This window comes from Planococcus citri, chromosome 5, assembly GCF_950023065.1.
Source record: "Planococcus citri chromosome 5, ihPlaCitr1.1, whole genome shotgun sequence".
NCBI classification, from domain to species: domain Eukaryota; kingdom Metazoa; phylum Arthropoda; class Insecta; order Hemiptera; family Pseudococcidae; genus Planococcus; species Planococcus citri.
Genome location: NC_088681.1, coordinates 14922997 through 14937757, shown reverse-complemented (window position 1 = coordinate 14937757; position 14761 = coordinate 14922997). Strand labels below are relative to the sequence as shown.

The 14761-nt window shown below is 36.2% G+C and overlaps 1 protein-coding gene across 4 annotated transcripts in view; it reads left to right on the top strand.

Moving 5' to 3' along the window:
- The window catches only part of LOC135848818 (zinc finger protein basonuclin-2-like), a 212504-nt gene extending 204055 nt beyond the window's left edge, over positions 1-8449 (top strand). For all 4 annotated transcript variants that reach the window (XM_065368850.1, XM_065368849.1, XM_065368848.1 and 1 more), the window contains exon 6: positions 1003-8449. In XM_065368850.1, the coding sequence (XP_065224922.1) occupies positions 1003-4596 (3594 nt within the window). In that variant the 3' untranslated portion in view covers positions 4597-8449. The remainder of the gene's footprint in view (positions 1-1002) is intronic.
- Positions 8450-14761: the final 6312 nt, after the last annotated feature.

Genomic DNA, 14761 nt, shown 5'->3' with positions numbered 1-14761 from the left:
TCGATTTGGCAGGTCAAAAATAGGATACATCCTAAATTTTAGCTTTCTGGGTCAATTTGGTAAAATTTTGATTTTTTTTCTCATTTTTGGCCTACATTTGATTTTCAAAACTTCTCCAAAAATCGAAAAATGCACTTTAGCCACAGAAACTTTGGCTGGTGATGAATTTTTGCATGCTTATTCGATCTAGCTTTGACCAGTTCGAAAATTTTCGTACGAGTCTTATTTTAGAAAACAAAATCTGCGATTTCTAACTTCAATTAAATTTTGTGGAAATTTCAAGTTTCAAACATTTACTGGAGGCTCCAAGAATTTTCAAAAAGTCGCTGGGAGTTCCAAATTAAACTTGACCGCGTGTTTAAGTTGGAGTACAACGTGAATTTCGCATTTCCAAGTTCATTCGATAAAATTTTGAGGGAAATTTCAAGTTTCAAAAATCTGCTGGAGGCTCCAGAACTGCTCAAAACGGTTTGAAACCGTTTCTAATCAATCTGTCAGGTCAAAAATGGGGTATATCCTAAATTTCAGCTTTCTGGGTCAATTTGGTAAAATTTTGATTTTTTTTCTCATTTTTGGCCTACATTTGAATTTCAAAAATTCACCTAAAATCAAAAAATGCACTTTTGCACTTGAAATTTTGGTTGACTATAAATTTTTGTACGCTCTTTTGATCTAGTTTTGACCAGTTCAAAAAATTTTGTACGAGTCCTATTTTGAAAAGCAAAATCTGTGATTTTGATTAACCTGTGGATCCAAATGGCTCCCATTTTGTTGGTAAGGCCAACTTTTTTTTTTGGCAAGTTTGCTTTGAAATGTCCCTTAGAATGTCACCTTTGAGAAATAGTTGTCCATCGGGGGGGGGGGGGGATTAGTCCTAAAGGAATCAAACAATCGATTTATTTATACCAATTATTTGTTTCCAACATATGTAGAACTGAATAGATTTAAAATCATTTGAAATTTCTTCATCTAATCCCTGCATGTATTTTTCTGAATTCGCAGGAAGCCCACGGAGCCGTGCTAGACCGCTGGAACATCTGCAGTCAAGAAGAAGAACCACTGGTGCTGCAACAATTCCTAAGATTCGGCGAAACTCGCGCCATCACTCAACAACTGCTGCTACACGGTTTAGGCGATCTGCGACACGTGCCGCGAGTCGAGGCCGATTTCAAGAAAATGGTCGAGAAAAGCATATCGAAAGGTTTAACCTCTTCTTCGTCTTCTTCGTCCAAACACCACCACCATCATCATCACGAAGACGGTCGTTCGTCTTCGAAATCTTCATCTTCTCAAAACACCCATCATAGCTCGTCGTCGTCTTCGTCTGCCAATAAGATTCGCAACCATCAGTCGTCGCCGCCGTCGAATTTGTCTCCTTCGTTGTTACCGCCGCCTCCGCATCTCGGAGGCAAATACCCTCTGTTGCCGCCTCCGCCACCGCATCCGTCGTCGTCGCCGCAACACCACCACCATCATCATCGAGATCAACAGCATCGAGATCGAGGAGATCATCAGCAACGAGGAGATCAACGAGACCATCGAGATCATCGAGACCATCATCAGCCACAGCCGAAACACTCTTCTTCTTTGAATTTTGTAAAATTACCTCAAACCGGTCTCACTTGTACGCCGATATCGTCGTCAAACGGTCCATCGTCTTCGCCGCCCAGCAGCACTGCCAACGCGGTTGCCAACATGTCGCCGTTGAACAAGCTGCAGAACATGCAGCCTTTCGATTTTCGTAAAATCGCCAGCGGCGTGTTCCCTTCGTCGACGAAACCGTCGATGCCGCCCGCATCTGTGGCGTCGTCCGGATCCGAACGTCGGCGTCCGTCGGAAGCTTCTTCAGATACTAGTCAAACCGGATTGAATTTATGCGTCACTAGTCCGTCACCATTATTACCACCGCCTCCGTCATCCGTGTCTGCGGCATCTCTGTCGATACCGCCGACCATGGGAATCAACTCGACGTACGGTTCGTCCGGTCTAGCCGGATGTAAATCGCCGGCAACTAGCGATTTCCTCAGCAAAGGCAGCAGCGAATTCGGCTCCGAGGATGGAGACGACGAAGAGGAGAGCTCGCAAAGCGCGCTCAATCTGAGTAAAGACGCGGCCGCCGCCGCTGCTGCAGCAGCCGCAGTAGCTGCCGGTGTCCATCATCGTATGCCGCGTCAACGTCACCCTCATTCGAGGAAAACATCGACGCCGATCAAACGTTCGTGGGGATCGTCGAATCTGCCGCTGAATCTGGGCACGCAGCTTATAAATCCGCAAACTGGCAAGAAACGCGTCCAGTGCAACGTGTGCTTGAAAACGTTCTGTGATAAAGGCGCGCTGAAGATACATTTCAGCGCGGTGCATCTTCGCGAAATGCACAAGTGCACCGTCGAAGGATGCAACATGATGTTCAGCTCGCGTCGCTCGCGCAATCGTCACAGCGCCAATCCGAATCCGAAACTGCATTCGCCTCATCTGCGTCGCAAGATCTCGCCTCACGACGGCCGCAGCGCTCAAGCGCATCCGATCCTCATACCGCCGCTGCAAGCTGGCCTGAATCCGTTGACCTTCGGCACGTTCCCGTTGCTGACTCCGCCCGATTTGAGGCATTCGCTCAGCGGCCTCGACCTCAAACAGGGCTTCGAGTTCGGTAGCATGAAGGACATGAAGTTCGAAATGTCCTCCGATAACCAAGACGACTACATGATGGACGATGACGACGAAGACGGCATTGTCGTTGACGGCGCCGGAGTCGACGACGACGAAAACGATTCCGAAACCAACAGCGGAGTCGACGGCAAAGCCGGATCTACCAAATCCAAACGCACCAAGATGTCCGAATCCGATATGGACGAAGACGGTGTCAGCAATACGGATAGCAACGAATCCATCACCTTATCCGATCACCAGCCAGTCAAAGAAGAAAACGATCTAGCATCGAAAAACGTCCACAAACGTAAAAGTCAGAAACCAACTCGCTGCACGCTTCGAACTGTTCCCAGCGACGACGACATGTTATCCGATGACTACTCCAACGAGATGATTTTCGGCGGAGCTAACGCCGCCGCAGCTGCAGCAGCCGTAGCAGCGGCTCTGGCTCCGAAACTAGACCAAGAAAAAGAATGGGATCTGAGTAAATCGTCCGTCAAAGTCAAACCTGCCGAAATCGTCGAGTCACGACCCAGCATCGATACCGAAATGACCACCGATTCGACCACATTCGACGACAATAACGTTAAAATCGAGAACAACTCTAAACACCAATCAGGCGACGAAGAAGAGTTCGACGAACCAGAAGCTGACGACATCGAAGACGCTACCGCTGGCACAGAATGTCTCAACTTGAGTCGAAAAAACTCTCGTAAAGAATCGGGCGATGTAGTGATCGACGCTTCTGCCGTTTCCGAATCCAAAGAAACCAAAAAAGAACCACTATCTCAAGACGATACGTCTTGTAAATCGGAACGAGAAGAATCACCGGATCACAAATCAGCAGATACGACGATAAAACGCGAATCTCCGGCACCAGAGACCGATAAATCATCCCGTCGTTCGTCGTCCGATTCGTTCATAGGTAAACGTAAATACTGCGATGAGCCGGACAAAAACGAGAACTACGATCGAGAACCGCTCAATTTCGCGATGGATACCGAAGATCCCTCTAGTCCGGGCCGATCGCCGAATCACGAGTCTTCGGCATCGACCGCCAGCTGCGACTCAGCCGATGAGAATAGCGAGAATCATGTCTACGGTCAATACGATGAAGACGACGGTGCTTTCCTCAATTCGATGGATATCCCTTTGGATAAAGATAACCCCCGCAAATGCACAGCTTGCGGTAAAGTCTTTCAGAACCATTTCGGCGTCAAAACGCATTTCCAAAACGTACACCTCAAGCTGATGCACAAATGCGTCATCGAAGGCTGCAACGCCGCTTTCCCCTCGAAACGCAGCCGGGATCGGCATAGCAATAACTCCAACCTGCATCGTAAACTGCTCTCGACGACGGACAGCAAAACACCTCCATTCTTGCCCGACAGTCCTCCATTCAGTGGCTCTGGTGTAGGATCCAATCCTGGCCTCCATAACGATTTCCTCTCCAGACTGTACAGCGACTGCGGAGCACCTCCGGTACCTCCTCCACCTCCGACCACCACAACAAACGGCGATCTCCTCAGCGCCGCTCACCAATCGCTACTGATACCACCACTCGGAGCGTTACCATTCCCTGGCTTGAATCCATTCGCCGCAGCTGCTGCAGCCCACTTGCCCGTTCTGAACGGCAAATCAGGCAATGGAGGAGCAGCCGGAGGCGACGATTCGCGTCACAGTCCGTCCAAATCGCCTCGTCTGCTCGTCTATAACATAGAAGAGGATATGCCGACACCTGATCAAGATAACGTATTTCATTGTAGATTTTGCTCAAAACCGTTTACCGAGACCGTGGTGCTCAAAGATCACTACGAACGTAACCATCTGAACGAAATGTACCGATGTAAGGTGCCCGGCTGCTTCAGAGTCTTCAGTTCGCGTACCAAACGCAATATCCATAGCGAAAACAGACTAATACACGGTAAGGAAATGATGACGGCGTCATGACCCAACGCTTATTATCTATTGCCACCCCAATGGTGGTAAATAGAACGTGCGTGTGTATCTGTCTCTGTGTAACTTCACTTTTGCTATATATCTACGCTTATTGACGAAAATCCAAATCGACCACCCTCTCAGTATATAGAAAATACCTGTACAAGACCTAATACATCTCTCCTCATCCTCGACCATCATCTCCATCGTCGTTGTATTAAAACAAATAGCCCGAAGAAAAATCATCGAGAAACGTGAAGCTCGTAAATAAATAATCTATACGGTTAATTATTTGTACGTTCATAGGTCTACAGGTAGACATAGTTACATCACATATGTACACCGCGATCATACGTATACAACCAAAGCGTAGTATTCTTTAATTGAAAATCGTTTGTTCGGTTTTAATCTCTCTTTTTTGTTCGATTTTATGTTACGATATACTTGTTTTTTCTCTCCTTCTCTCTTTTCAATTGTCCTCTTCTTTCTTATACGGTTTATTTTTATGACTCTTGTTTCTATTTTTTAAAACGCTTAAATACCAATATTCATTTTATTTACTCGTACCTACTTGGTCGAATGTATTGCATTGTGCAATACTTCGCATGTTGCATTTATTTACTATACGTAGGGAAATTTATAGTAGATTTTTTGGAAGAAGATTCTTTTATTTTTATACCTGTCAAAGTATTTTTATTTCACATTTCTGAGTTAACAAAACCCTCGGTTACTTTCATTTGCACATTTTACTTCAATTTTTAAAATTGAAAATTCAACTCATTCTGATCCGAGCCTCATGATAAATAGATTTTTCATTCTCATCAGCTAATTTTATACCTCAGGTTTAAGTCTGTACCTACTTTTTCTCGTTTGTGACAAGTAATTACCGTAATTTTACTGAATTACACGTAATTACTACTCTAAACCGTGCATTCTGAGTGGTATTTCGGTAAATTACAGGTAATTACTGATAGCAGATATTTACCAGAATTTCAGTTCATGACGGGTCATTACCAAACTTGAGTTAATTACAGGTAATTACCCAAATTTTGGTAAATTACCGGTTTTTACCCAATTTTTGGTGAATTACTGGTAATTACCAAAAATTTGGGTAAATTACTGGTAATTACACAAATTTTAGTAAATCTATAATGATTACCCAATTTTGGTAAATTACCGATTTTTACCCAACTTTTGGTAAATTACCGGTTTTTACCCAACTTTTGGTAAATTACCGGTTTTTACCCAACTTTTGGTAAATTACCGGTTTTTACCCAACTTTTGGTAAATTACCGGTAATTACCCAGTTTTTTAAAATTTTTGGTAATTACTCAAATTTTGGTAAACTAATGATAAATACCCTATTTTTTTCAAATTGCCAATAATTGTCCAAATGTTGGTAAATTACCGATAATTACCCTAATTTTGGTTAATTACTGGTAATTACTCAAATTTAGGTAAATTACCAGTAATTACGCAAATTTTTTAGTAAATACCAGTAATTTACTCATGTTGTGGTAACTACCCAAATTTTTGTAAATCACTGGTATTCATTCAAGTTTTGGTAAATTACCAGTAATTACCCAAAAATTGATTAAATTACAGATAATTACCCAAAAATTGGTTAAATTACAGGTAATTACCCAAAAATTGGTTAAACTACAGGTAATTACCAAAATTTTGAAAAATTATCTGATTCCTGAAATTTTCAAAAAAAAAAAAATGAGTTGAAGGTAATTACTTAAATGTTGATAAATTACAGAAAAATTCAAAAATTTTAATGAAATTCAAGTAATTACCAAAACTTGGGTAAATTTTGGGTAATTACCAATATTTTAACAAATTTTGAGTAAATACCATGATTTTTATAAATTTTATGTAATTTACATGTTGATTGGGGCAATTTGGGCGAATTAGGGATGATTATAATAAATTTGGAGAATCACATTTACTTACCAGTAATTACCGTGACCTGGGAAAACAAGAATTTGAAAGGGATTTGAAAATTGAATATCTAACATATGTAATTACATACCAAAATTTCAACAAATCTTGGGTACCTAAATACTGGTATTTACAGCAAAACCAATTTTTGGACTTTTTAAAGGGGGAAATTGGTCATACAGGATGTCTTTCCCACTGGTGCTGATTAAATTTTAAAAAATTTCAACCACTTCTCTCTCCTCTTACTCTTCTAAACATGAGAATTTTTTTTTTTGAAAATGCAACAAAATAGGGATATTTGCTTCATCAAATCTTTGCAATATGATCGATAACAATTTAACATATCATTCACTCGGTTGAATAATTTTTGTAATAAAACAATTTTTTTGCCTTTTTTTTACCTTCCCAAACATCTTTTCTCTATTTTCTATTCTATTTTTTTCGTGTACATAATTATTTTATAATAGGATAAAATAATCAAAATATTGTTAATCAAAAAAACAAAAATTTGAAATTCCTAGTTGGTTGTATTTTTGGTTCGTGTAAAGATTTTTTCTGTTCATTTTACCTATTGTTGTGTTATATTGTTACGTTACGTGTTACGTTACATCGTATATACCTACGAAATTAATTCATTGAAAAGTATATATTTACGAGATTTTTTTTTTGTGTAATAATTTAATATCGTATACGTGTTGTTTTTTTCTCTTTTTTTTTTTTTTTGTTAATGTGTACAATTGTAAAAAAAAAACTCAAAGAATCAAAATAGGTTGAAAAACTTTCTTTATTAATTTTACGTGTGTACTTTCTCGTTTTGTTTTTGTTTTTTCTTAGACGTTAGACTGATGTGCATCTTACATGTATGTATGTAGATTGAAGCATACACATCACACGAGTAATATGCTTCGTTTGTAGTTTTTTTCTCTTTTGAAATTTTATTCTTTAAGAAATGTTGTTATGTTTTAAAAAAATTTTCAACGTATTTATTTTCGACAGACGCGCTCTCAAGCGCGGTTCTGAGAGGAAAATTTTGATCTCCGAAATTGTGTACTTAAGCATTTTCACGATGCCAATTCGATATCTAATAATTTTACGATCGTGTTTCGAAATATACTAATTTCGCAGCATCGTATGACAAGTTGGCGTATTGTTTAGAGAAAAAGAAATTCTATGTGTTATAAGTACTCGTTGGCATTTTATTTTGTGTCGCTTAACGCTCTCTTTTTATTTGTGTCTGTTTAACAGTACCTCAAAATACTCGTTTTAGTAGCTTGGTTATTGTAAAACGATTTTTTGTTTTGTTTTACTGATATAATTATTTTATACGTTGTAAGGAAACCAAAAAAATTTGAAAAAAAAACAATTTGGCAAGAATTTTCGCCGATATAAATTTGTGTAGTTCCATTGTGTACATAATTGCCTTGTTTTTTTTCTCCCTTTGCCCCTTTCACCTTTAAATAAATTACGAAAAAAAAAAGAAAAATGTATATGTTTGTGTAGATGGTAGTAAATAGTAAACGTAGTTTTAAAAATGAACCGAAGTTACATTTTAGTAATATGAATAATGATATACCTACGCGTACCTTATGGATTTGATTTTTTTTTTTCTTGCCCTGTTTTATTTTTTTCTCCCTTGTTTGTTTATTATTTCTTTTTCTTTTTTTTTTGTTTGTATTATAAATTTTGATGGTTATAAATACAAATGCGATTACAATATATACATACTGTAGGTATATATGATAAATATTACGCGAGAATGCTATTGTACTTTTTAAGTTATTTTATTTGATGATTACGTACGGTAAGATTACTATTTTATTATTTACCTAATTATTATATAGCTTAGGTGTTTCAATGAAATGTGATGTTTAATTAGATTGAAAAAAAAATTAAAAGAATATATATTTGCTGTCTGTTAATATATTTTGTTGTTCTTATTTTGCGTGTTTGATGTACCTACCCATACTTGAAAAACGTTTAAGCATAACTCGTCGTCATTATAGGTATAGGTCGCTATAGGTATCAATTTATCGAAAAATACTCGATGATCGGGTCTCTATAATTTTCAAATAAAAATGAACGTGCATCGCAAGAGCGACCAAATGCGATACGAAGGTTATACATCGAATCCGTCAAGTGATCAATTCATTATATACGGGTGATTATTTTATCCTTAAATTCGGCTAGGTTAGAATTAACGACACGAAATGCTCGAGGCGTTTTGAAAAAATGGTATGGTAAGAGGATAGAAAGAGATTCTGTGATTTTTGAGAAGGGGATTTACGCATGGAAAGGTTACAAAAATTTATAAAAAGTCATTTCACAACATTCCATATTTTAAAAAAAAAAAAAACTTGACGTGAAATGGAAGAGTCAACCTATTTTCTTCATTCTGAGTATTGTTTCATGAAGGAATGGTAAGTAAGAAATCACTCAAAATATACCTCCAACTTGGAGCCAATGTCGATCTACAACAGTTTGAACAAAAAATTTATTTCAGATTGAAAAATTATTAAATTGGTGCGAAAAGAATTGAGAATTGTGAGTAAACATTGTAGTACGAAAATCTGAGTTAAGTTGTTCCAATCGAAATGCTCAACACATTATATGCTGGAAAAAAAATTGTGGGAGATGAAAATTGTAAGTAAAATTTATTAAAAATTGATAAAATAATTGCGTCAATATTGAAAAAGAACCGATGAGAATGACAAAAAATTTATCGCACAAAACACGTGCAAAAACAACTTTGACATGTAAAAAAATTATTTATAACGCCGAATTAATGATACACAACTAAAATGTTATGAATATTGTTCGAAATATCATAAAAATTTCTTTAAAAAATTGCTCAACTTGCTGTAAAAATCTTCAAAAAAAAAAATGAAAAAATCCCAAAAGTTGTGTAAAGCTCTGATTTGACACAAATGTGTTACATAGAAGAAAAATTTGCTCAAAACACTTTCAAAACAGAAAAAAAACACAAATTTACAAATTTCGTAAAAACACTCAAAAGTTGATGAAAACGCATAAAAAGTAGGTTGAACTTGAAAAAATATAAGTAAGTACAATAAATAGCATCAAAATTTTATGAAAAATAGAGTGAAAAAATATCCAACTGCTCATAGAATTTTTAAGAAAAAATTCAAAAATGGAAATAGCAACAATAAGTAAATCAAGAAAAAAATGTCATAAATTGTTTAAAACGATTGAAAATATTTTTAAGCAGGAAAAAACTAAAAAAAATGTTAACCTAAACACTGAAATTACACAATTAAAAAAACTGTAAAATTGTTTAACATGCTCTAAAACCTAAAAAGACAATAAATTTTGGGAAAATAACAGACAAAAAATGTTGAAAAAGGGCGAATAATGTGCTGGAATTGATAAAAAAAATAACCTAGAAATGAACAAAAAAATGGTTCAAAATAACTTCCAACAGAAACCCCCCCCCCCCACCCCAAGCCCGAAAAAATACCAAAAAAATCACACAATTTGTTAAAGCTGGAAAAAATTGTTCGAAATGCTTGAAAACTTTTCGAAACTTTTTAGTAAAAAATTTGAAAAAAAATATTAAAAACAAGTTGAGCATTTTGCCCCCCCCCCCTCCTCCAAAAAAAAGGAAAATGAACAAAAATTACTCAAAATAAGTATCAAATTACCAAAAATAACAAAAAAAAGTCGCTAAGCTAACAACTTGACAACACTGTAAAAATATTAGAATACAGAAATACACAAAATGCAATGAAAATTAGTGAAATTAGGTTAAAATTTAACGAAAATTTACTAATATCATAATGAGCAATAATGATCAATTTCGGAAAACTTGAATGGAACTCACGTGAAAATCGCTAAATATGAAGTAAAATTTGCTAAAATAAAAAAAAAAAAAACTGAAGAGTAACGAAAATTACGCAAATCTTTGAAAAAATCCGGTAAAACGTAAGATTTTTTACAATTCAGCAAAATCCAACACAAATTACTTGAAAAATCACGAAAATCGCGCGAATGTTTGGAAAAATTTGTTAAATGAAAGGTGTCTGACGAAATATCAAAATAAAACATTTTAAAAAATGGCCTCAGAAGGACGTTCACAAACACATTTTCAAAATTAAAAACGGACAAATACTTCTCACCCCCCCCCCCTCCCCCACACCATAAAAGGATAATGTTCAAGTATAAAATCATCAGAACAAGCATGCAAAAAATTTCAATATTCAAAAATTCATTTAAAAAATAACACAAAAAAAGCTATTAAGGATGGACCAGTCCGCAATATGGACCAGCGCCCGTTCTCGTTGGTAATTAGCGCAATCTGTCAGGAAAAAATGTATTCTGATGTATTTTTCATCAAAAAAAACGAATGAGACAAAAATTACAACTGTAAAGTCAAAACTCGCTGAGAAATTTACAAAAAACTGTTTTGAGACACAGAAAAAAATTTTAGTGTGTTTTTCAACTTTTATTAAAATATATATGTGGTGTAATTTTCTAAATGTCATTGATGTTTATAATATTTTTTTATTTTTTTTTTTTTATTTTATATTTATTAAAACAGTATTTCAAATTACAAAATGTAAAATATCCCCCCCAATGCGCCATTGCGCGAGCGAGGAGGCCTCCATGGTAACAATGTTCGACAGTAAATATTGAAATAAAATTTTACAAATTGGAGGAGGGAAGAAAAACAACAAAACAAAAATAGATAAGTAAATAATTAAGTATATAAATGAATTTAAAACAAAGCTAAAAAATATAAATAATTACATCAGATAATTTAGAAAATTGTGAAGGAACACATTGGTGAAAACTGAAATGAATGGATGGATCTACCAAGGAACAACAGGACCCTACGTTATATGAAGAAAACAAAAATAGACAAAAATAAAAATAGATATAGAAATAGAAATAGACATGTGATGTAGTACTACTCAGTGGACTATAAGGTGTTTTCGCTCTCCAGGAGCCATCGGACCAGTGCCAGCCGAGAGCCCAAACCTTTACTCATCACTGCATTAAACAGCTTAGGCGCACACCACGGGGCCTGAGCACCTGATCTTTCTCTTCGGTACCTAGGTAGGGGAGCAACGGTGTTATCAATTTTCCTCCCCCTATGATTCACATAAACTCCAAATTTGGACCTATTCCTTTGTATATAGTCAATTGCCTGGACTTGATAGAGTTTTTGAATAGGCAGAATTTTCAGTTTCTGAAAATCATTTTTTGTACTTTCCCCCCTCTTTTTACCAACAATGCTCCTAACTGCCCATTTTTGTAAAATATGAATAGGTTCTAATTGACAGTCCGCTGCTCCCCCCCAGATGAACAGGCCATACTGGAGCACAGATTGATAAAGAGCATAATAAATTTTTACCATGTGTTGAGTGCCAAAATGTTGTGCCAGGAAACGAATCAGATAGTTTAGTTTTCTAAGTTTAGTTTGTAAGTATAAGCTCTGTTCTTTCCAAATCAATTTGGAATCAATCATTATTCCGAGGTACCGAGTTGACTCAACTTGGGACAGGGGAGTGCAGCCACACAGAGCCCCACAATCCGGGCTTTCATGCAAGTAGCACCTAGACCCCAGGTCAGGGGAAATCCTATAGCCAAAACTTAACAATTTTGATTTGGACGAATTTGGTTTTAATTTGTGTTGCCAGAACCAGCCTCCCAATATTTTCAAATCTTCATTAATAAACTTAATAAGATCATCTTGACTTTTAGCCCTATTTACTAAAGTTGTATCATCTGCAAATCCATATAATGTACCATTTAATTTCAGTTCAAAGATGTCATTAATGTAAATTAAAAAGAGAATTGGACCTAGTATGCTGCCCTGTGGTACCCCATGCACTACAGGCAAGAAATTCCCAATTTTATTCCCAACTTTAACAGCTTGAGTTCTTCCCTCCAGGTAGGATCCAAACCAGTCATGCTGCACGCCCCTTATCCCACAGTTCCACAGCTTCTGTAACAGAATCCCAACATCAACTGTGTCAAATGCCTTACTGAGATCGAGGTATGCCGCCGCAACACTATCACCTGCATCCAGGCCATCAACTACCTCAGTAATATGATCAAATAGGGCATCACTAGTACTTTTCCCAGACAAAAATCCGTATTGCTGTTTTGAAAAGAAATCTTTTGAATGAAGGAAATTTAAAATTCGATTTTTTATAACTTTTTCAAAAATTTTTGATAGTACTGAAAGGAGGGAGATTGGCCTGTAATGTTCCATGAGTAATTTACTCTTGTTCTTATGAACAGGAATAACAATGGCTTTTTTCAAAGACTTCGGGAATTTCCCTTGATTTATTGATTTGTTAAAAATGTCAGCGATAACTGGTGCCAAAATAATAGAATTATCCTTAAACAGTTTTGCTGGAATGTGATCATGTCCTGTAGATGGTTTGTTTAGGAGACTTGAGACCTCAGTCTGAATCTCATAACATGTCACTGGAGGGAACCCCAGGCTATTTATAATTTTCTTGGATGGGTAACCACTGTTTGTATCCAGGTTATGGAATTCATTTGAGATTTTATCAAGGATGTAGTTTCTGCTGGAGTGATCAGTTTTTGCTAAAAATGAGGGTATGTACAGAAATTTTTGGTACAAAGTTTTTTTTATGGGGTGCGCTAATATGGACCACCTGTGATATTGAATTTTTTACTCATTTTTTACAGCCGCTGAAAAGGGGAATGCTTGAAATACTTTTTTTTGTTCATTTCTACTAATAAATATGATGTTTTGAAACGTAAAAATATGTTTATTTTGAAATTATTCTTTGGGTGGTCCATATTAGGCGTCCAAAATTTTGAACTGTCATTTTGACACTCGTCATTCAACAATTTGAAAAAAAATATTCAAAATTAACCTGAACTGCTTAGAATAAGTTTTTTTGTTCATTTCTACAAATAAATATGACCTTTTGAAAAATGTGAAAGTATGTTTATTTTGAAATTTTATAGGTGGTCCATATTAGGCGTCCAAAATTTCGAACTGTCATTTTGACACTCATCACTCAACAATAAAAAAAAAAACATACTTAAAGTTGACCTTCACCCCTGAAGTTTTGTACAGTGTTAGTGGAAGGATGGAACTTCATTTTAAGCCTTTGTGGAGGTTTCTACCTCCTATAGTTTTCAAGTGGCAATCCTCCAAAAAAAAGTGGTCCATATTTGGTGCCTGTACCCTTATGTAGTTATAACGTTTAAGAAATGAAAAATCTCTCAATTTCTCATTTCTCAATTTCAATTAAAAATGACAATTTGAAAATTTACAAAAACGAAGGACTTTTTTTTCAAACATGAGGTTCATTAGGGGGCAGAAAAAACGAATTTTTCCTGACCGAAAGGACCAAAAGTCTATAGAAGAACCTGCTAGACACTCTGTAAATTAAGACTCAAAAAGTAGGTAAATGAAGTTTAGAGAAATCTGGAAAAACTTGTAAAATCACAAAAATGGCGCAAATGCTTGAAAAAATTTGGCAGGTGAATGGAAATGAAACTCGTTGAATATGACTTAAAAACGAAAATAAAACTCAGCGAAATCTAACAAAAATAAAATTGTTGAAACATGGACAAAAATTGTGTGGATTTTCTAAAACGTCAAATTGAAACTGAAATCGATGAATAGATTAGGCTCCAAAAATGAATTAAATTCAGCAAAATGTAAATCAAATTGACGAGAAAGTATAAGTATTCGTAAAATGTATCAAAAATCATTGACATTTGGTGAATAGGTTTAGGTAACTACATCTGATTTCATAAAAAGTTTGAATTTTTTCACAGCATTTCCCAAGATCTACTCTGATGCTTGCTTCTTTTTCATATTAAGGAAAGAATCGTACCTAGAGAAATTGACTTTCGTGGTTTCTTTTGAGGGAAATTGTGACTGAAATTGATCAATTTGGAAGAAACTATTCATCCTTTCAGTGTAATTCTCGTTATTGTCCACTATCTTACTATACTTTGTATCCGAAGCTTCACAAATTTACTGTTCTTGAACTGCTACCCTACCCTTTGTGAACATCCTCACTGAGGGCTTACAAAAAAAAAAAAAAAAGAAAGAAAAGAAATCAACAACTCAAAAATTAATTTGTTCCTATACCGAGCTAAGAAAAGAAAAAAAATCGTCTCCGCACAAATCCCACATTTATCGTATTCTCGAACGTCTTAATACATTCGAATTGGGTAAAAGCATATCGAACATCGCCGCATGAACCATCGTTCGCTT